Raw genomic sequence first — 22686 nt, 5'->3', positions numbered from 1 at the left:
GCACTTTGATTAACTCTTGGGGTTTAAGGACTTGAGTCGATTCCCACCCGACCGTAATGGCAGCTGGACGGGGCGAGGGGCGGCGCTGGGGGGATCTGAGGGGAGAGCTGGGGGTTCACTCCGCCGGCAGGGCCGGGGGGAACCCCCGAGAGAGTCACGCAAAGCACCTCCTGCCTGAAATCCCTGCCGGGAGCGGGGGGAAAATAAATCCGGCTGGTCCCGCCTGCGGGAAGGGGCAGATCCCGCCGTGCGGAGCGGGTGCTGAGCCGGAGCATCAGCGGTTCTGCCGCAGACGCTGTAACCAGGTGTTAAATAGCTGTGAAATGCTAACTTGATTCATGCAGGAGTTGCCAAAGAAAGGAATTTTTCTTTTCTTTTAAGAAAAAAATAAATTAGGGAAGGATGGGCCCACGCCTGCCCTGACGCACAGCGCCGTGACCTCCTTCCTCAGACGCCTGCTAATTCCACGGGGGCAAAAAGCCGCGGAGAGCAAATCCAGGAGCACGATTTCGCATTTTATTCAGCCGGTTATTTATTTACTTTTTTTTTTTTTTCCTTACCAAATCTTCACAATCTCCTGGATTTAAATGCCGCCCCCCCTCTGCGCCCCTCCCCAGGGGATGCTCAGCCCCCGGCGCTCCTGCTGCCACAGGACCTTCCATTTCATTATTATTGAAATCACTTCAAACAAGAGCAAAACCTGGCGGAAACTTTGGTGCCGACTTCAGATGCGGCAGCGGCTGGGGCAGGGGGTATCCGTGCAGAACTGCCAGCTCCAGGGCTAAACCCCTTCCTGAGCGCTGCCGAGCCGTCCCTCAGCCCCTTCTGCCATTAATTAATTAGCGGCAATCTCGGGAAAGTAGCTCTCCCTGCTCCGGCATCGGGGCCGGTCATCCCGCACCGCAGCATCCCGGCGCATCCCGCAGCCCGGGGCGGGAGAGATGCTGCTGCCGTGTCCTCGCCGCTGTGGTCCAGCCAGCCCCGCGTCCCTGGCCCTGAAAATGCGGCGCTGGTTTGGGAAGATAAAGGGCAGGGACACGGCCATTCCTGCGGGCGGCTGGGAGCGGTGAGCTGCCCGCCACGCATGAGCACTGCGAGGCCGCCGCTCTGCTTTCCTCTACTAAAAAAGGTTTTCCTGCTGCTAGGAAGGAAACTTTGGGCACCGCTCTCTGTGCAGCAGCCGGAGCAAAGCCCTCGCCAGCGCCGGGCACGGCGGATGCTCGGGGCTGCTGGGGGTGCGGGCACAGCCCCTCGGCCGTGTCCCAGCGCCGCTGGCCGGTCCTGGAGCTCTTTGTACCCAATGCCGGGGACAGCTGGAGGGAGCTGGCCATGGAGCGGGGCCACTGGGAAGGACACGTCCAGCTACAGAACTTGTGGGGACAGACCGCAAGTGCGATGTCCCAGCTGCCTTCAGCAGGACAAGGACCGGGCAGGGCGAAGGGCGGCCCTGGGGTTGGGTACGGGGCTGACGCCGCCTGTCCCCGTCCCAGCGGCTCACAAGGACACGGGGACCGGGCAGCATCACCCGGCAAAACTCCCGGAGTCCCGCGCACCCCCAAGCGGGCCCTCCCGGTGCTGTCAGAACACCCCGGGGACGGGCTCCGGCCGTCCCCCCCTGCCCGGTGCCGCTCTCGGGGGGCCGCGCATCCCGCGGGGGGCTGCGGGCGGCGCGGAGCGGAGCGGGGCCACACCGGGGTGCCGGAGCCGCGCCGGGGCCGTGCCGTGCGGTGCCGCCCGCGCCGCGATCGATCGGCATCGACCGTCCCCGCCGCGCTGCTCCAGTTTCCAGCCAATGTCGGGCGGCGGCGGCCCGGGGACCCGCCGGTGGCACCGCGCACCCGCCTGGCGCCGCCCGCGCCGCGCTGCCCCGAACACCCGGCCTGGACCGCGGCGGCCGCGGAGCCGCTCGGCCGGGGGGCGGCGGCGGGAGGGAGCGGCCGGGCGGGCACCGGGGAGGGCACCGGGCTGGGCAAACAGCCGGGCAACGAGCAGGGCAAACATCCGGGCACTGGAGCGGGCACCGAGCTGGGCAAACAGCCGGGCAACGAGCAGAGAAACAGCCGGGCACTGAGCAGGGCAAACAGCCGGGCACCGAGCAGGGCAAACAGCCAGACACCGGGCACTGAACAGGGCAAACAGCCGGCACTGAGCAGGGCAAACAGCCGGGCACCGAGCAGGGCAAACAGCCGGGCACTGAGCAGGGCAAACAGCCGGGCACCGAGCAGGGCAAACAGCCGGGCACTGAGCAGGGCAAACAGCCGGCACCGAGCAGGGCAAACAGCCGGCACTGAGCAGGGCAAACAGCCGGGCACCGAGCAGGGCAAACAGCCGGCACTGAGCAGGGCACCAAGCAGGGCAAACAGCTGAGCAGTGCCCAGGGCAAACAGCTGGACACCAGAAAGGGCACTGAGCAGGGCAAAGAGCTGAGCAGTGCCCAGGGCAAACAGCTGGCACTGAGCAGGGCACCAGGCTGGTCACTGCCCAGGGCAAACAGCCAGGCACTGGAGGGCACCAAGCAGGGCACCGAGCAGGGCACCAAGCAGGGCACTGAGCAGGGCAAACAGCCAGGCACTGGAACAGGCACTGAGCAGGGCACTGGAGCAGGCAAACAGCCAGGCACTGAGCAGGGCACCAGACTGAGAACTGGACTGGGCAAACAGCTGGGCACTGAACTTGGAAGCAGAGCAGGTAAATAACCAAGCAATGGGCTGGGAAAGCAATGGGGCAAACAATCAGGTACCAGGCAAGGCAAACAATCGTGCACTGAACTGGCACTGAAACAGGTACCAGGCTGGGCAAGCAACCAGACACTGGAGCAGATAGGGAACCAAGCTCTGAACCAGGGACCAGACTGGGCACTGGACTGGGCAAACAAGTGGGCATGGAACCAGCCACAGACCCGGGCACTATGCCAGGCACTGCTGCAGTGAGCACAGAACTGGGTACCAAACCAGACACAGAACTGGGCACCAGGCTGGGCCGTACTGCAGTGGGCTCTGACTGGGAACTGCTGCACTGGGTGCTGCACCAGGCACTAAACTGGACATGAACTGGGCAAAGAACCAGGCACTGCAGCAGGCAGGGCTGGCCTGGGCACCAAACCAGGCAGAACTACGATGACACCGAACCAGCCACTTAAGCAGGCACAAAACCCTACTGGGCACCATTCTGGGCAGCACCCAGTTGGGTATTGCCACACCAGGCACTGAACGAGGTGCTAAGAGCCACAGTGTCAGTGAGCACCACACCAGCACCTGGCAGTGGCATAGATGGCACTGAGTGCTGCACTGTGGGGACTGTGCCAGGCTGTCCTGTGCCACAGCACTGCCCAGCACCCCACACCACTGCTGCCATCCCACCACCTCCAACACCACCCAGCATGACACCACGGACCCCTGCTGCCCTTTGGTCCCTGGGAGTGTCCCTTCAGGACACTGCAGCCCCTCTGAGACCCCTGAGGGACACCCACCCAGCACTGCCACCCTAAAACCCTGTCCCTTAGGGTGCAAGTGCCACTCACTGCCGTGGCTAACCAAGTGCAGCAGCAAGGGATCTGCCAGCCCCGGGCTGCCAGGAGCCCCAGCAGAATCCTGCAATGCCTTTGGATTTTTGGGAAGAGGAGTAACCCATGGAGCTGGGGGCTTCTTTTGGCTTTATCCCAGCCCGGCCAGGCCCGCGGTGCCCCCCGGTGCCCGTGGGAGGGTGCCCCGGTGGCCGTGCAGCTGCAGGAGGAGCGAGGCTCGCGTTCTTTCCGCGATGGTGCCGAGCTGTGCGCAAACACTGCCTCCATTATCTGCCCCGGGCTCTCTGCACCAGCGGCACAGTGACCCCGGCGTGTTTTGAAACGCAGCCCCTGCGCTAGGTACACAAGCCAGCGGCTCCTCTTACCACGGAAACGCTCGGCCCGGCTGGATAGAGCAGCTTTTGATTGTGTGGGTGTCGCTCCCGGAACCCTCCCACTGCTGCCTCAACCGCCTCGCAACGGGCAAGGCAGCCAGGGGAAAACACGGCCGGGCAGAGCCACAGGGCTGGGCAGAGCCACAGGGCCGGGCAGAGCCACAGGGCTGGGCAGAGCCACAGGGCCGGGCAGAGCCACAGGGCTGGGCAGAGACACAGGGCAGAGACACAGGGCTGGGCAGAGACACAGGGCCGGGCAGAGCCACAGGGCTGGGCAGAGACACAGGGCAGAGCCACAGGGCTGGGCAGAGACACAGGGCAGAGCTCACAGAGCTGGGCAGAGCCCACAGGGCTGGGTAGAGCTACAGAGCCAGGCAGAGCTCACAGGGCCGGGCAGAGCTCACATGGCTGGGCAGAGCCACAGGGCCGGGCAGAGCTCACAGGGCCGGGCAGAGCCCACATGGCTGGGCAGAGCCACAGGGCCGGGCAGAGCTCACAGGGCCGGGCAGAGCTCACAGGGCCGGGCAGAGCCACAGGGCCGGGCAGAGCTCACAGGGCCGGGCAGAGCTCACAGGGCCGGGCAGAGCACACAGGGCCGGGCAGAGCACACAAGGCAGGGCAGAGCTCACAGAGCCCGGCAGAGCCCTCATGGCTTGGCAGAGCTCACAGGGCCGGGCAGAGCTCACAGGGCCGGGCAGAGCTCACAGGGCCGGGCAGAGCACACAGGGCCGGGCAGAGCACACAGGGCCGGGCAGAGCCACAGGGCCGGGCAGAGCCCACATGGCTGGGCAGAGCACACAGGGCCGGGCAGAGCACACAGGGCTGGGCAGAGCACACAGGGCCGGGCAGAGCACACAGGGCTGGGCAGAGCCACAGAGCCAGGCAGAGCTCACAGGGCTGGGCAGAGCGCACAGGGCAGAGCCCTCATGGCTTGGCAGAGCCCCGGTGAAATCGCCTCCTCAGGAGGGCTCTGCTGGAGGAGCCAGGTTCCGGCTGGCTGTTAACTGTTCTGATGATGTGGGCTTTGAGGTATTTGGGGAAAACCCAGGAAAGGGGATTTTTAGGTGTCTAATGCTGTGGCACTGGGGACTTCAGAAAGTTTTTTTTTAAAGAGAAGTGAGAAAACAGTCTCAGGAACATGGTGGGATTGCTGCAGTGTCCTGTACAGGGCCAGGGGCTGGACTGGATGATCCTTGTGGGTTCCTTCCAACTCTGGATATTCCATGAGTAGCTGGAAGGACCAGAGGGGGAAGAAGAAATTTTGGGAGCAACAGGAAAGGTGGAGGGCTGGGTGCTCTGGGATGATGTCTTGGTTCAGGGCAAATTTGGGAGAGAATATATGATAAAACCATCATATAGTCAACCTAGGACAGATGGATTCAGAGCTATGGAGTGTCTGTCCCCAGCAGCACAACCCTGGGATAGCATCACTCATCTCATGGATGTCCTGTGGCACTCCTGGGGCCAACAGTGCCCCTCCAGTCCTGGGGCAGGCTGAGGAGGCTGGCATGAGCTGACTGTCTCCGTGGGCCATGCCAGTGCCCTGGCAGGGGGGGGTCCTGTGGGTGACATTTTGGGTAAGGCTGTGTGTGACCTCTCTGCTCAGTGAGGAGGCAATGGGTGACAGCCTCAGGTGACAGAGCAGGGTGACAGAGCAGGCAGTGAGAGGGGCTGGAGGGTCCCAAGGGTGGGTGCAAACAGCCCAGCAATGCCACTGTCACCCGTGCTGGGGGAGGTGAGGTCAGGAGCTCGGGGTGCCTGGGGAAGTGACTCAGTTTCCCCACGCGGCGTGGGCAGGGAGGCTGGTGGCAGTGGTGGCAGCGGTGGCAGCGGTGGCAGCGGGGCCGTTGGGCTGGCAGTGGTGGCAGCGGTGGCAGCAGTGGCAGTGGTGGCAGTGGTGGCAGTGGTGGCAGTGGTGGCAGTGGTGGCAGCGGGCAGTGGTGGCAGTGGTGGCAGTGGTGGCAGCGGTGGCAGCGGTGGCAGCGGTGGCAGTGGTGGCAGCGGTGGCAGTGGTGGCAGTGGTGGCAGCGGTGGCCGTTGGGCTGGCAGCGGTGGCAGTGGTGGCAGCGGTGGCAGCGGTGGCAGTGGTGGCAGTGGTGGTAGTGGTGGCCGTTGGGCTGGCAGCGGTGGCAGCGGTGGCCGTTGGGCTGGCAGCGGTGGCAGCGGTGGCAGCGGTGGCCGTTGGGCTGGCAGCAGGCGGTTGCAGAGGCTTCCTGTTCCTGCAGGATCCGGCTGGCATTGTGCCGCACAGTGAGGGGGGCAGAGCCTCTTCTTGCACCTGCCCAGAGCATCTGCTAGGGAGAAAATCTCCATGGCAACTCTGCAGCTCCTCCATCCCTGTTCCACAGGGGCCAGGGCGCTCTGCCTCTGCCTGCCCCCACACAGCTGGGGTGTCCCCATGGTGGGGACAGGCCACTGGAGCCCTGGGAGATGGGCTGTTGGGCAGGACAGCTTTGCTGGGAGCCTGCTCATCCCTCCCCGAGGGGCTCCAGGCCTCAGACTGACCACCAGCCATGGGAAGTGAGATCTGGACTCACCAAACTGAGGAGGTGGTTCCCCACTTTGCTCCCAGTTTCAGAGAAGGCAGGTGGTTTTCCATCTTCCCTGCCACTTCCCATCAGGACACACAGAACCTTCCTGTGCCTCAGCTGCTCTCCTTTGCCCTTTCCAAAGTGGGGAGGGGGAATTTTGGGAGAGGTGAAACGAGTGGGACCAGGGCTCCTGAGGCTGGAGCCAGCAGGGAGCCTGGCCATGGAGTGCAACTGTTCAGTGGGCATCCTTCCCTGGATGGGGGTTGCCTGCTGCCATCCTGAGCCCCAGCATCTCCCTGGGCAGGCGCAGGGCAAGGATGGAGCTGCTTTCCTGGGCACTGCCTGCCTGGTGTCCCCTGGGAGGCTGAGCAGAGGCTGCCCCAGCCCAGGAACCCTGGGCACCCATCCCTGCTGTGCTCCTGCTGCAGGGCTCTCCTGGAGACCCGGGGTCTGCACTCCATGTGGGCTCTAGAAGGGGCCAAGAAGGAGGTGGAGAAGATTTTCAGTGAGACTGTAAAGGAGGGGAATGCAACTGGAAGCAGCACTTGTGAGGGCTGTGGAGGCTCCTCACATCCTCTGGCCCTGCCATTGAACCCAACACTGTCGGGTTTTAGGGCTGGAGTGACTCAGTGCCTGCAAAGCCCTCCTGGTCCCAGGAGTGTGTGGGGTGCTGGGGGATAACCCCACCTCTGCAAAGGCCACCAGTCCCTCCTGCAGGCACAGAGTTTGTGGTGATTGGAGTGGGGCTGGCCCAGCCCACCCCCATGGGCACAGCTGTGAGCAGCACTGACAGCAATGAGCCCTGGAGTGCCCAGGGGCACTGAGCAACCACCAAAGGGAGCAGAGGGCACACAGGGGCAGGGCATCAACAGGAGGGGATAAAGGGTTGGGCTGGAGAACAAGAAGGGCAAATGCTTGAAGCCTTCTGAGGTGACCTGATGTTATTCTGTATGGGTTGGGATTTTTGCTATTGTATGGTGACACCCTGTGTATCATGGCCACCTCAGCCATCTCTCTCCTCACTCTATCCTCAAGGACCCTTCAACAGCAGGGTTCAGCTGCAAGGGCAGCCCCCAGTTCTTGCTGAGCTGAGGTGGGAGGGTCCCTTGAGGTCCTCTGGGAGACACCCAGTGCAGCCAGGCTGCACTCAGCCACTGCTCCTGCCATCAGGGGAGCCACCTCTTCCCCAGGACACCCTCTGGGACCTGGCTGGGGACGGGCCAGCAGCCCTTCCCTGCCCTATCCCACCTGCTTGCTCTCCTTGCCTGGAAGCTTCCCTGCACTCCCCACGCTCTGGGGACACTTCCACAGCCCCCCAGAGACGTCTGGCACTGACACAACTGCTGTGTGGAGAGGAGACAGGCCTGGAGCTCTGACGTGCAGCTCCATTCCTTCCGGGGCAAACACAAGCGAAGGAATCACCTCCAGGCTCCTGCACCCCAGCCTGGCTGGTGGTACCTTCTCTCCTCCTTCCCTCTGAGCTCCAGAGGGCCCTTGCTCCATTCCTGGCCTCACTGAGCTCCTTCCAAAATCAGGGCATTCAGGCAAGCCCTCAGCTCCTGGAAACCCCCAGTCTGCACTTTCAAAAGGGGAAAGCAAAGTGCTGTGCCAAGAAATGGAATGAGGGGAGCCCAGCCCTCACTCTGTGTGAGGGTAGGAGCATCCCAACTGCAGACAGATCCCTCAGCTGCAGCAGGATACCCAAAAATTTCATTTCTGCAGCCAGTCCCCACACCAAGAGGCAGCCTCTTACCCAGAGGGTTTCCAGAGGGAGGATACGGAGTGGGACAACCCAAGGAATGGCCTCTCTGCTATATAAAGGTGGGAAACTGAGGCATGGGATGATTTAGGGACTCAGTGAAGCCATGTGTGACAGGATGCAGATGGCCCAAATCCCAGGCTCTTCTCTGAATTGCTGCTGAATTCTCCCAGAGGCAAAAAATAGCAATTTTTGATTGCCTGTGAAGCACCTGTTGAGGATGCTGAGCCCTCAGGAAGGAGGGAGCCATTAGTGGAGAGGATCCCAGGGCAGCAAGTGGAGTGTGGGGACATGGTCCAGCCTGGGGGAGCAGGACACAGAGTGATAAAGGACAAGGGGGAGCAGTTTAAATGAAAAACTGAGAGCTTTAGAATGAATGTTAGGCAGAAATTCCTCCCTGTGAGGGTGGCCAGGCCCTGGCACAGGTTGCCCAGAAAAGCTGTGGCTGCCCCATCCTGGAAGTAGCCAAGGCCAGGTTGGATGGGAGCAAAACCAACACACACTTGTTCTAGTGGAAGGTTCCTTACCTGTGGAACTGGATGACTTTTAGAGTCTCTTCACACCCAAGCCATTCTGTAGTTCAATGATGTCCTCCTCAGGACCATGCTGGAGATGGATATTTGGGGTGATCCATGAGCTGGGGTGAGTGTCCCCAGTGGGATCTCTGTGGAGCATCTGTGTCCCTGCCCAGACTGGCCCAGGAGTGTGCAGTGGCCAAGGCAGCACCAAAGCTCCTGGGATGAGGACCTGGCTGCCCTGGAAGCCATAAATCAGACTCACAGCCAAGGCTTTGCTGGCTTCCACCTCTGCTCAGGGATTGTCTCTCCCTGGGACCTGCTGGTGGGCTCAGGCTGGTTCCTGGGGACCAGGTGTGGCTTCTCCTGGATGCCTGTGGGACACAAGCGCTCTCAGCCTGCCTTTCTCCCTACCCCAGCCTATGTGCCAGGTGGTGAAAGGGTTTGGCCTTTGCTGCTCGCTGAGAGCTGCCCATGTGTGAAGATAAAACAGAGGGAATGTCACGTCCTGGCGCTGCCGTCTCCAGGAGCGGCCGAGGGGCTGGGGCGTGCTGGAGGTCAGCACGGGGAGCTCTCATGGGCTGAGCTCACCAACTTCACCCCCTCAGACATCAGCTGTGTGGTGTGTGCAGAGCACAGGATCCCAGGGGTGTCTGAACCCCAAACCCCTTTTGGAAGATTGTGTCCTCCTGCCCCACTGTGCTGGACAGCAGTGGAGTCCCCAGCAGGTGCTGGACGCTTCAGGTGGGTCTGAAGTGGGGTAGAAGTGGTCTTGAAAGGTTCCATGAGCTGCCCCACAGTGGTGGCACTGGCACCCATGGGGTGTTCCCACTGGAGCTGTGACATGGCTCCAGGCTGAGAGAGGCTGGGATGCTTGGGGACCTGGGCAGAGGCTGGACAAAATGTGCTCATCACCCTGATTTGGACCGGAATCTGCTATTTTGGGCTCTGTGACCTAATGCTCTATAGGTGCCTTTGAAAACAGCCAGAGGGCGGCTGCAGGGGCCGGGTTTCAGCAGCAAACCCAAACCTGAGCTGCGATGGAGCAGCCCCACAGCCCCACAAACCAGGGCAGCTCAGCAGAGACACCCCAGGAACTGCATCTGCTCAATGTGGAGAGAGGCAAAACGTTTGATCTGGAGAGTGCCAGAGCTCCAGGTCACTGCAGAACATGACAACAGGAAAAGGTGGCAGAGTCCGAAGGGACGATGCTGAAGTCATCAGCGGTAAAAATGGCACCAAAATCAGCCTCTTCCTGTGAAATAATTTGGCTGGAATGAAATTGTTTTTCCTGATGGCAGCCAGCCCCTTTAGGGGTTAACTGCAGCCCTGCTGAGAGAACTGTAAAAGGTGTTTCCGAAATATTTCCACTGCCCTGTTGGTTTTATGGCCAGGAAAGGCAGGGCAGGCCCTGCAGATGGAAACCAGGCTTGGAACAGCCAGCAGGGATTCCAGGCTGGACATCAGCAAAGTCACCCCATGGTGCAGATGGGTGAGGGAGGGGACCCTCATTGATCCACCCCCAAAGCCATGGGGATGGTGAAAGTCTGTCCTGGTGGACAGAGGTGATGGGGTCACTTTGACATTGAGTAATGGAGGCTCTGGAGAGCCTGTGGAAGGGATGGGGTTTTGGGGTTGGGGAGTCACATTCAGTCAGCCTAACCCCCCATTCTTGCCCAGTGCTGATGGCTGGGAGCTCTGAAGGTCCCAAACATGGGAGAGGAGGGAGGGACACACAGGTTTGCTGGTCTGAAGGCCACAGGAGATGCCATGATGCTGCCTGGGTGTTCCATTGACTTCATCCATGTGCCCTTGGATCAGGCTTGGACACAGGGAATCATGGAAACACTAAGGCTGGAAAAGCCCTCTAGGATCACTGAGTCCAACCATTAAGCCAGCAGTGCCAAGGCCACCACTAACCTGTGTCCCCAGGTGCCACATCCACATGGCTTTTGAACATTTCCAGTGATTCTACCACTTCCCTAGGCAGCCTGTCCGATGCCTGACCACCCCTTCTGTGAAGAATTTTTCCTTAATATCCAATCTAGACTGCCCCCAACACAACTTGAGGCCATTTCCTCTTGTCCCATATCCTGACCCCCACCTGGCTGCACCCTCCTGTCAGGGACTTGTGGAGAGGGAGAAGGTTCCCCCTGAGCCTCCTTTTCTCCAGGCTGAGCTTCCCAGTTCCTTCAGCCGCTCCTCATCTTGTGCTACAGACCTTTCCCCAGCTCCTTCCCTGCTCTGGATACACTCCAGCCCCTCAATGTCTTTCTTGTCATGAGTGGCCCTGAAGCAGAACTGAACAAGAGGGACACAGAGGGTGCTGGTCATTGGTGTGCTGGACACCCCAAAACTCATCCCAAAAAGCCCACTGCATGGAGTGTGGCCAGCAGCAAGCTTTGCTTTCCTCTTAATGAGCATCTCAGAGGTTCCTCCTGCCTGATCCCCCCCTTTCAGACACCCCCAGCACTCCTGCTCACACTGTGTGTGCTCCCTCTGGCTCCCTTGTGCAAATCCTGGCTCCCCTCTTCCCTGTGCTTCCAGGCCACGTTTCCAAGTGCTTTATGCTTAAGCTCAGGCTTTGTGTCCAGGATGCAGTAAAGAAGCAGCAGCCAAGTCTGATTTGGGTAAAAAGCAGACTGAATTCCCTGATGTGTGCAGACAGGACAAGAAACAGGAAGGTGGCCAAGAAGTCACCTCTCCAAAGCATCCCTGTATTTGTGGGGGGATCCTGGGCAGCCCACCTGGGCTGGTGGCTCTGATCACCCCTGTACCTGGGAAGGGGCATCCCATGGTTCAGGATAAGTGAAGGAAAGGTGTTTTTTGCTGGGGTTTCTGTGGCTGTGTGTCACAGCTGTGTGCAAGGGTGGCTGGAGGGAGCCAGCACTCAGGGGCCAGGCTGGCCTGGCTGAACTGGGGGGAATTTCTGTTTTCACTCTGTGCCTTTTCTCGCTCTCAGAAGTAATGAAATGCAGGAGCCAGCATTAATGCACCATTAAAACTGCAAATTTCAGCACGCAGCCATCAGGAAATGCAAATACTCGGCTCCACTGTCAGCTCTACCTCTGCCATGGCAGCGGAGGAAGGGGCTGGCACATGGCTGACCTTTGCTACTTGGGAAAAATCTCCAATGGTGCTCAGCTTCTGGCTCTGGTCTCCCTCCCTGAGCCCTTCATCCCCTCCCATCTACAGCTGGGCTCACACCCCTGCCAGCACTGGGGGCACCAGGGGAAGGGGTGGCAGCAGGGGAATGGGGAGGCACAAAGGGAAAGGGTGGCACAAGGGGAAGGGCGGGCACAAGGGGAAAGGGTGGCACCAGGGGAAGGGGTGGAACCCGGGGAAGGGGTGGGACAAGGGGAAAGGGGGGCACAAGGGAGCGTTTGGGCCCAGCTGTGCCTGTCCATAGAGGTCTCACGCTCCTATCCAAGGTTTGGGATCTCCCAGGGGGCTCAGACTGGGGGGGCACAAACTGTGCTGGGGCTGCTTTGTCTGTGCAGGGATGTGCCTGTCCCCAGGCTGCTGAGGGTGACAGACTGAGGAAGAGGAAGAGAAAGGCTGCAGGAGCCCTTGCTGCAGCTGGCGAGCACTGCCTGTTCCACCTCACAATTGTGCTGTGCCTCGCTGGCAGAGACCTGCTTTTCCATAAATTTGGGTGGAAGGGAGAGCTTGGCAGAGCCCTGGGCTGCAGGGAAGGATTTACAGCTGCTCTGGCTGCTCTGTGTTCTCCTTGCAGGGCTGGGGCTCCTGCAGAAATGCCCTGAGGGAGGAGGAGGAGATGGAGGAGGGAACCCGTGCTGGCATCCATCCAGGGAACAGGGTCCCAGGCACTGCTGGATCAGGGGAGCTGGAGGAGGCAGGTGAACAGGACATCCTGGGTTCACCCACGGATCTATGGCAACCCCAGGGCTGGGAAGGCTGGGCAGGGACAATGGGGTGACCCCCATGCTGGGCTGGAGGTGGGTGATTCTGTCCAGCATGGGCACAGCTAGACTCTGACATTTCCAGCAGTGGGGAATTGGTGGAGAGACACCTTGTCCACCTCTGGGAAGGTGGTGACATCTCCCAGTTCCAGCCTGGCCACGTGCTGGGAGCCTCTGAACATCTCAGCCTCTGGGGAACTTCAGGGCACTTGGAGAACCTCATCCTGTGGAGCATCCCCAGGCACCTGGAGCACCTCATCCTTGGGGTCACCTGGGACACCTCATCCCTTGGGGGTCACCTGGGGCACCTCATCCCTTGGGGTCACCTGGGGCACCTCATCCCTTGGGGGTCACCAGGACACCTCATCCCTTGGGGGTCACCTAGGGCATCTCATCCCTTGGGGGTCACCTGGGGCACCTCATCCCTTGGGGGTCACCAGGACACCTCATCCTTGGGGTCACCTGGGGCACCTCATCCCTTGGGGTCACCTAGGGCACCTCATCCCTTGGGGGTCACCTGGGGCATCTCATCTCCTGCAGCACCTCAAGGCTCCTAGGACACCTTCCCTGGAGCACCTCACCCCTTGGAGTCCCTCAGGCAAGGTCACTGCCAGTCCCAGCATTGAGCACCATCCTTCTGGAGCAGGTTTGCTGACAGGGAACACCTGCCCAGCACAGGCCATTGACTCCTGCCTGCCTGGCAGCCTGGCAGGGGCCTCTGGGCAGTGCCCTCAGCTCGGGCAGTGCCCATCCCTGTATCCCTCCTGGAAGATGTCGAGCCCAGGAAGGGTCTGGGCTGGGTCACAGGATGAAAACATGCTCTGATAGCTCCAGTTTGCTCTGGGTTATCCGAGGTGATGAGCTGTGCTGCCCCAGAGTGCTGGGAAAAGACCATTTTCCCTTTTTCCACTGAAGTGAGTTTTCCAGGCAGCCTTCAGCAGCGCTGGAGCTTTCCCAGAGATGCCTCGTGGCTCTTCATTCTTCCCTGCACTCCTTAACTCACAACAAGAGCCGCTTGAGGAGGGAGATGCATCCCAAGCATCCCTCCTCTCTCCTTTGCAAGGAGCACAAAATAGGTATGGGCCCCTTTTCCAGATGGGAACGTGAGGCCTGAGGATGGATAAAGAGTTTTCTAAGGCTTGGGAGCAAGGTGTGGACAGCGCTGAGAATAGCATCGCGAAATCTTAACTGCCAAGCCCTTAGCCTAACCAGAAGGTTATTCTTCTTCCCTTATGCTCATACATATCCATTAGGATGAGACCATATGTGTGAGATGTAGATGAATTTCTTTCCTCTTGACAAGTCCAGTTGGTCTTCCTAGGTAAGGAGATGGTGGTCTGTTCCCATCCAACTCCAGGCTGGCTCCTTGCCGTGATTCCTTCGCTTGTGTTTGCCCCGGAAGGAATGGAGCTGCACGTCAGAGCTCCAGGCCTGTCTCCTCTCCACACAGCAGTTGTGTCAGTGCCAGACGTCCCTGGGGGGCTGTGGAAGTGTCCACAGAGCGTGGGGAGTGCAGGGAAGCTTCCAGGCAAGGAGAGCAAGCAGGTGGGATAGGGCAGGGAAGGGCTGCTGGCCCGTCCCCAGCCAGGTCCCAGAGGGTGTCCTGGGGAAGAGGTGGCTCCCCTGATGGCAGGAGCAGTGGCTGAGTGCAGCCTGGCTGCACTGGGTGTCTCCCAGAGGACCTCAAGGGACCCTCCCACCTCAGCTCAGCAAGAACTGGGGGCTGCCCTTGCAGCTGAACCCTGCTGTTGAAGGGTCCCTGAGGATAGAGTGAGGAGAGAGATCTTGGAGGGTTTAGGTGGTTACAGATGTGATGTGAGACACATCCTGTTGATGCTCAGCTCCAAAGCTTCCTGTCAGGAGGAAGAGTGGCCTGGACATAGCTGATCCTTTTGACACATCACAATCCATTCTAGGATCCATTTCAGATCAGTGCAGGGCAGACACGTGGGTGGTGTTCAGGTGATGAGGGGGGACAGCTTCTCACACCCCCAGAGTCAGGTGTGCCAGCCCCTTCCACGGCATCCATCACGTGCTGCTGCTGTCTGTTATGGCCACAGGGGAAGGGCTGGGTTCTGTGGGCTCTGGGCACTGCTCCAGCCTGTGAAAGTCAGGGGGTGATTTCCTCTCAGGGTGGTGGAGCTGGGCAAAGAAGACCAGAACAGAGAAGGCAGCCTGTGAGAGTCACAGAATCACAGAATCCTGCAGGCTGGAAAAGCCTTTTAAGGACACCAAGTCCTACCATTAACCCGACTCTACTGTGTTCACCATGCCCCCAGGTCTAACCCCACACACTGTGTTCACCATGTCCCCAGGTCTAACCCCACACACTGTGTTCACCACGTCCCCAAGTGCCACACCCACTGGTCTTTTAACACTTCCAGGGATGGGAACTCCACCACTTCCCTGGGCAGCCTGTTCCAATGCCCAAGTCCTTTCTGCAAGACAAGGTGAGCATGGTTCACCTCCACAATGTCTTGGTGAAGGCTCAGCTGCAGGCATTGATGGGAAGAGGGCATGTGTAATGGAGGGAAATGCATCCACGTGGGATCCCACCACATGCTTGTTCTCAGAGGCCTCATGACCATGGGAGGTTACAGGGCATCACCTCCTCCTCCTCCTCCTGTGCCCACAGCCCTGCTGGCTGCTGGCCCAAGTACAGCCATAAACCAGATTTACACTGCACATTGCAGGCTCCTCCATGGCCCTCCTTAAAATACAGCCGTGCTCAGGTGGCTCTCAGCACCCTCCTCAGGATCCCAAATCCCTGCTGCCTGTGAGGCTGAGCCTGCAACACCTGGGTGGAGTGCTGGGCACGAGGCAATGACCTGGCTGCCACAGCACGGTTTTCACCCTCATTTCTCCAGGGCTCCTGACTCAAGTGTGCCCAAATTAGCTCTTCCCATAAGTAACTTTGATATTTTCAGTGGAAATCATGTAACTGGCACGGCTGTTTTTAAAACCTTTCTGTCTCCTTGTTTGTGTGGACAGGCAGGAGAGGTTTGGAAAGCCCCATGTGGCTCTGCTGTCCTGGTGGTGAGAGCTCATGAAGAGGGACCATTGGGCAGGTGTCCTCCCATCCCAGGTGCTGGGGCTGAAGGATCCTGTCCCACCAGGGGCTGGGAGTGGATTCGAGATGACACCATAGCGCTGGCCAGGGGATGAGACCTGAGTGAGAACATGGGTGGAGGAATAATTACAATTGCCCCCTGAAGCCTGGCTTGCTCTGCATTTCAGCTCCCATCCAAGGGGCAACATCCTCTGGTCTGAGAATGGTTGTTTTCATGTCGCTGGCGTCTTCCTAGAGACAAAAACTGGCCAGCACTGGGAAAACTGCTGTATTAATGTGACCGGACCAGTGTCCCCTGCCTGGCCACCAGCACTGCCTGTCCGTTTGTCCCCGGTGTGGCTTGGGCATGGCTTCTGTGACCCGCAGCAGGCATGGGAAGGGAAGGGAAGGGAAGGGAAGGGAAGGGAAGGGAAGGGAAGGGAAGGGAAGGGAAGGGAAGGGAAGGGAAGGGAAGGGAAGGGAAGGGAAGGGAAGGGAAGGGAAGGGAAGGGAAGGGAAGGGAAGGGAAGGGAAGGGAAGGGAAGGGAAGGGATGGGATGGGCTGTGCCGGGTGCCCCAGCCCCGCGGCTGCCCGCCCTGCCTGCGCAGGCAGATGGCTTTTGCAGGGCGCTCCGGATGTTGGAGCCAGGCTATTTTGGACCACGTGGGCGTCTGAATTCCAGGCGAATCCCCGGCTCAAAAAAAAAAAAAATTTCCCAACGCCTGCCAGGGTCCCCGGAGGTGGAAACGCTGCAGCTCGAGTGTCCTCGTGGTTCTCCTGCTGCCTGGCACGTAGGCGGGACTCTGGCTGCAGCCCACCCTTCCCTGCGGCACAGACCCCCCTGCCAAGGGCTGGGACACCCGCACGGCCCCGGAGTCCCTTGGCACGATGGAGCAGCTCCTCAGCCCCCAGCAGGGCCGGTTCGGGTGGGGGTCTGGCCGTGCTTCCTTCCCTTCCTGCAGGCTGGGGGATGCTGGCCAGCCCCGGGGCTCCGCACACACGCTCCCCCCTTGAGGGCAGAGCGAGGGCGGCTTCCTGCCCCTCTCCCGGCCGCCGCCGCGGCGTCTGTTTGCTTTGAGGCCCGGGTCCCTCCTGCCAGGACATTCCCGGGCAGAGCCGCTGCCGTTTGCACAGGAGCCGGGGGGACAGCCCGGACCCCCCCGGGCACAAAGGCCGCTGCCTCCCGCCCGTCCCGCACCGCATCCCCCTCCTGGAGCATCCCGGGAGGCCACGCTGGGCTCCCCCGAGGGACGGGGACACCCCCTGTGTCACCCCCCCTCAGCCGGCTCCAGGGAGGGGTGGCGGGTCCCCCGTGGTGGCTGTGGCATGTCCCCATGAGCGGGGCCAGCGCGCCCAGCCGCCATGCGGGAGACAGCTGGGGTTAAAAATTAACCCTGCAGGGCTCAGCTGAGGGGCAGCGGGGCCGGCCGGGGCCTCGGGCTGCCCGCGGGACCCCCGGCCGTGTGTGACCAGCGAGGGGGGATCCCGTGCCCGCCAGCCGGGAACGAGGGGCTGCGGTGTCCCCGGGCTCGGCTGGGCACACACAGAGCCCTGTGTCACTGCTGGGCACCACGGTGGGACACTCCGACCCACACTCCGGGAGGGCTCACCAAACACCACCGGCTGCTCCAGCACCCCCAGGGCCAAGGGGTTTGTGCCAGGCTGCCCCCAGCTTGTCAAAGTGGTGGGTGAATCCCAGCATGGGGTCCCCCATCCAGCCCCCTCCCCAAAATCAGGGATGTCACCAAGGTCTGGGGCTCCTGACGCAGCTTCCCCTCCACCAGGAGCCTCCCAGCACCCTGCACGGAGGAGGTGCCAAGGCAGTGCCAGCTCTGTAACCCACTTGGATGGCAGTGGCTGCGCTGGGGGAATTTGGGGTTGGCAATTTTGGAGGTGTGTTTGGAGACTGTTGGGACGTGTCTCCCTGTCACACAGCCTTGGCAGCCCTCCAGCCACTGTCTCACAGTGTCCCACCCTGGGGAGGGGGACATGGACCTGCATGGCCTCCCCTCAGTGCTGCAGGGTCAGGCTGCTCTGGAACACCTCCACGCCCCACCCCAGTTATTCCTGGCTCTTCTCCTGGAGCTGGGCAGAGCTCTGGGTTTGTTCCCCACTGGGGAGGGGCAGTGAGACCCCACTGCCAGAGCCCAAAGCCCACCACTGGCAGGGTAGATTCTGGCCCTGGCAGGCAGCGAGCAGGGGCAGTGCTGCTGGTTGGTGACAGGTTTCTGCCCTGTCCCCTTGCCATCTGTCCCCATCTTTCCCTGCATCCTGTGTCCTCTATCTCTGGCACCATCATTCTCCTGTCTTTCTGTCCCTTCATCTCTGCCCCTATTCCGCTCACCCTTCAACCTTGTCCCACTTGTCTCCCAACCCTGGCCTGATCATTCTCCATCCTGTCCTGTCACCCTCCCTTCCTGTCCTGTTTGCTCTTCATCCTCATCCTCATCCTCCTCCATCTCTGGCCCACTCATTCTCCACCACTGTCCCCCTTGCCCTCCATCCTCATCCTCCTGTTCCCCCCAGACCCCAGTATGCCACTGGAAAGGCTCCAGGAGCAGAGTGGAGGCTCAGGGACTGTGTCCCTTGTCCCCATGCTGTGGGGAGCACTGGGGGACCCTCCTCTGCATTGGGGGGCTCCCTGTGCCTGGAGGGCTGGGGACTGGGCAGTGGGAATGGTTGGGAGCCTGGAGCTTGGCTGGGGACACTGGGCTGATGCCACAGCTTTGCTGCTGTCACTGTCACCAAGTCCCAGCTTGGCTTTGTGCCTCAGTTTCCCTTCTCTTTGAGCATCCCAGACCTCAGTAAAGGTGATTTGCCCACAAGTTTTCCAAACACTCTGAGAAGTGAAATGCTGCTGCATTTGGGGACCTTCAGTGGGTGGCAAACTCCAGGTGCCACTGCCACAGGCCCTGCCTTGGCAAAGGGGACATCAACACTCTGTGCTTCATGCTGGCATCAGGGGATTGTGTCAGGTCCTTAAAAACAGCCAAAAAGGGGCAAAGAAAATGCCCTTGGTGAAGCCCACGCGGGTGAGATGGTGCTGTACGCTGGGCAGTGTCACCTGGAGTGGTGCTGGTGGCATTCTGTCCTTTCTCCTGTGTCACCAGTGCCACTCTCATCCCTTGTGCCGGGCACGAGGCTCCCCTGCTCCTGTTTTGGGAGGGCTGAGAGGCTGAAATGCAGAGGGAGGCAGGTTGGGAACACATTGAGAGGGCCAGCAGAGGAGCTGAAAGGGTGCCCAGGAGGCTGGGACCGCGCTCTCCCATCGCTGCCACCCGGAGGGAGATTTTTTGGGAAGCTGGAGCATCGTCACAGCACCCGCGGTTGCAAATCCCAGTGGCTAAATCTGCGAGAGAGGCGCATAATTAACGAGACGTGGATCAAATACAAACAGCATCCGCGCCGCTCGCCCCCCACCCCCCGCCCCATCGCAGATTTTTTTTGTTTCATTTCGAGGCGGGAGCGGGGTGGGAAGAGATTTCGCATTCCTGTGAAAAAAAAAAAAAAAAAAAATCAACGGCAACACAAACCCAGTTTCATTTTTGTCAGGGTTTCTGCTTTTGAGAGGGTTTGGGTATTTTGCTGGCAACTGAAAAGTCTGCAGGAATTGGGGGTGGTGGGTTTTTTTTTTGGCTGTTTGTCCCTGGAAAGCTGCTCTCGGCTGAGGAGCGGGGATTTAAGGATTTTTTTTTTTTTTTTAACTTCCAATATTTCAGTGCCCACAACTCCAAGGGGAGAGAAAAAAAAAAAAAAAAAAAACCAAACTCAACAACAACTCTCCCCCTCAGCCGCAAAAAATTCTGGCAAAAAGTTGAGCAGGAAACTTTTGGGCCAAGAGTGTTATCCCCCCACACTGCCGCGGGGCCAGACCTCGGGATTTGTCCCCTCCCTGCAGCTGACTTATCGGACCATCGATTATTTGCTGTTTATTCAGGGGGATTTCAGCGATGTCCCGCTGGGAGACCGTGAGGTCCCTCCCGGTGGCGGCAGCAAGGCTGGGGCTCCGGGGCTCCGGGCTTGGGGCTCCTCCCCACAGCGGTCCTGGCTGTGCGGAGCGATTGGGGGGCTCTGCACCCCTCAGTCCCCTCTGCTGCACCCCGAATACCTGGGGGTGACTCTTTCTTCTGGGACCTTCTGCCACTGCACCCCACGGGGGGACGGAGAGATGGGAACGCGCTGTGGGAAGGGAGAACAGAGGGATTGGAACCCCAGAGGGGATGCAGAGGGATGGGGACACCCCACGCTGGGGACAAGGGTGGAGCACATGCAGGGGGGGAATGGACAGAGGGATGTGCACCCCGCAGAGGGACAGACAGATGAGGAACGTTCTGGGGATGTGGGTGCACATGGGGGTGTCACCCCTCAGAGAACAGCGGGGAGGGAGGAGGCACAGTTGGGTGACACCCAGAGATGGGATGGTGACACCCAGAGAAAGGATGGTGACACCCAGAGATGGGATGGTGACACCCAGAGAAAGGATGGTGACATCCCGCTGGGCATCGCTGGGGATTAAGGGGGGCACACTGAGCTGGAGGGGACACCATGCTGGCACCCATGGGCGCGACCAGGACGCGGGGTGCACAGTGGGGTGAAACCTGTGGGGGACAGGTGGGACATGGACGGGTATGAACAGAATGGCGTCCGTGGGGGTGGATGGGACACGGGGGACACACTCCAATCCCATCCGGGTGTGACATGAGGGGTTGGGACACCTCGGTGACACTCGGGGGGGGGGGGGGGGGGGCAAGGGGAGGCAGCTGGGACACGGAGGGTGACACACCGCAGCAACACCCGTGTGGGGTGTACAGCCCACGGACGGCACAGCACAGTGACACCCATGAGGGGACATCGGGGACACGAGGGGACACACCACGGTGACACCCATGGGGGCAGCTGGGACACGGGCGCGGGCGGGGGGTGTAGATGAGACGCGGGGGTCACAGCGGGATAATCCCGCGGGGGGTGGGCGGGACACGAGGGTCGCGCGGTGTCCCACGCGCGGGGTGGGCTGTCGCACGGCTCGGTGACACGCGGGGGTGGCGGTGCCCCGGGCTGGGTGTCGCCGCTCGGCGCTGGGGGTCGGGCGAGCCGGGGGCTGGCGGCGCGCGCGCGGGGCGGCGGGGGGCGCGCGCGGCGTGTCGTGCCGTGTCGCGGCGTGTCGCGGCGTTGTCCGGCGGCGCGGGGCGCTCGGCCCGGTCCGGTCCGGGTTTTGCCGGCAGCCGCGGGCAGCGGCGGCGGCGGCGGCAGCGCCGTGCAGCGCGGAGCGGGGGCTGCGCACTCCCAGAGCGAGCGGCGATGTGGAGGTGGGTGTGCGGCGGCGGCGAGGCACCGAGCCCGCCTCGGCTCCCCGGCCCCGGCCCCGGCCCCGGGCAGGTGCTGACCTCCCCTCCCTACCCCGCTCCCTTCCCCTGCTGCCCCTTTCCCGGCTCCCGGGCAGCCCCCGCCGCTCCCGGCAGCGCTGCCCGCAGCGCGGCGGCTCCCGGACCGCTCTCGGTGCCGGCCCCCGGGGCGCTCCGGCGGCGGAGTTGGGGTGGGGGGTGTCGGGGGGCTCTCGGAGAAAGGGGAGGCGGCGGAGGAGAAAAAGTTTGGCGGGGGGATCCGCGGCTCGCCCCGCTGCCCGGCGCCGTGCCCGGGCTGCCCGCGGCGGCGGCGGGGCCGGAGCTGGCCGCCTGCCCGCCTGCCCGCGTCGGGCCCGGCCGGTGCTGCCTGCGCGGCGCCCGAGCGGCCCCGCCGCTTCCCGGGGATGGGAGGGGAAGGGGGCGAACGTCGGGGTAACGAGCAAAGTTTTTCTCGGTGCGACCGAACCCCGCTGCCGGTACCCGCAGCCCGGCGGGGATGCGCCGGGAGCGGCGGGGAGGGATGGAGTGAGCCCCCCACGGCTCCCCCCGCCGCCCCGGACCGCCGCGGCAGCGCCCGGTGGTTTCCCGGGTGACAATGGTGGCGGCGGGGCCGGGGGGCGGCGGGGGCGGCGGCGCCGGGGGAGGCGGTGGGCAGCGGGGCCGGCGGTGCCACCCGCGGCGGGGCTGGCGTGGGGGGCGCGGGGGAACCCCCGCCCCGCGCCGGTGACCGCGCGGGGGTCGCTGCCGCCTCCCCGGGGCGCGCCGGGGCTCCCGCGGCACTTCGGCTCCGCCGCCGGTGCCCGGGCGCGGGGTGGCCGTGGGAGCGGCGCCGCTCGCCATCGCCCAGCCATGTGCGACAACTCACCCAACTTTATCATCCCCCCCGTTCCCGGCGAGCCCCCCCGCCCCGCTCCGCCGGCAGACGGGATTCCCGAACCCCCCGCTGCCCCAGCCCCGGCGGGCACGGTGCCCCCCGCGCCCCGACACCCATGGAGCCGCCGCGATCGCGCCGTGGAACATCCCTCGTTCGGTGCCACCGGCCCCAAAAGCACCGTGGGGGCTGTGCATTGGACCCGAATTTGGGAATTACGGCCTCAAACTCCGCCGAACCGCGGCCCCATGCGCCCCACGGAGGTGTGGGGCGTTTTGTTGTTGTTGTTGGTTTTTTTCCCTTTATTTTAATTTTATTTTTCCTATTTTTTTTTTTTTTTTTTTTTAATTTCCACCGCATCCCGCAGCCGGCAGCGTCCTTCCTGCGGGGCCGGGGCTGCTTCGGGTCGGGTTATTCTTTGCTGGGATGATTGATCGGGGAGCGGAGGATGGGGGGGTGGCACGGGGGGTTCGGGGGTGGGATGGGCACGGCAGGGGCGTCCATCCCACGCACAAACAAAGCTGCGCTCACATCCTGCGGTACCGGCCCCGCGTGTGCGCTGACCCGGCCGGGCAACCTTCACCCCCCGCCGCTCCGTGCCGGGGGGGCCGGCGGAATGCTGAGGGATGCCGTGCTGCGGGAGGGCGGCTGAGGCCGCCTTTGGGGGGGCCTGGGGGGGGGGGATGCCCATCCCGGCTACCTGGGGCGCGGAGCCGGGGCCGGCGGAAGTTTTGTTTCTCTGGAAACGGGCCCTGCTGTGTCAGCGGCCCCTTTGTGCCGCTTTGTCCGCGCCCCCCG

General features: G+C 61.9%; 1 protein-coding gene across 1 annotated transcript; it reads right to left on the bottom strand.

Moving 5' to 3' along the window:
* Positions 1-18987: 18987 nt before the first annotated feature.
* On the bottom strand, positions 18988-21857 carry LOC132080653 (proline-rich protein 2-like). Its single transcript, XM_059483907.1, has 4 exons — positions 21288-21857; positions 20549-21226; positions 19784-19854; positions 18988-19024 (listed from the first exon to the last, which is right to left on the bottom strand). The coding sequence occupies exons 1-4, from the start codon at positions 21855-21857 to the stop codon at positions 18988-18990; spliced, it is 1356 nt and encodes a 451-aa protein (XP_059339890.1).
* Positions 21858-22686: the final 829 nt, after the last annotated feature.

The sequence above is a fragment of the Ammospiza nelsoni genome, chromosome 16 (assembly GCF_027579445.1).
Source record: "Ammospiza nelsoni isolate bAmmNel1 chromosome 16, bAmmNel1.pri, whole genome shotgun sequence".
Taxonomy (NCBI): domain Eukaryota; kingdom Metazoa; phylum Chordata; class Aves; order Passeriformes; family Passerellidae; genus Ammospiza; species Ammospiza nelsoni.
The sequence above is the reverse complement of the archived record's forward strand: the minus strand, read 5'-3'. Positions and strand labels throughout refer to the sequence as shown.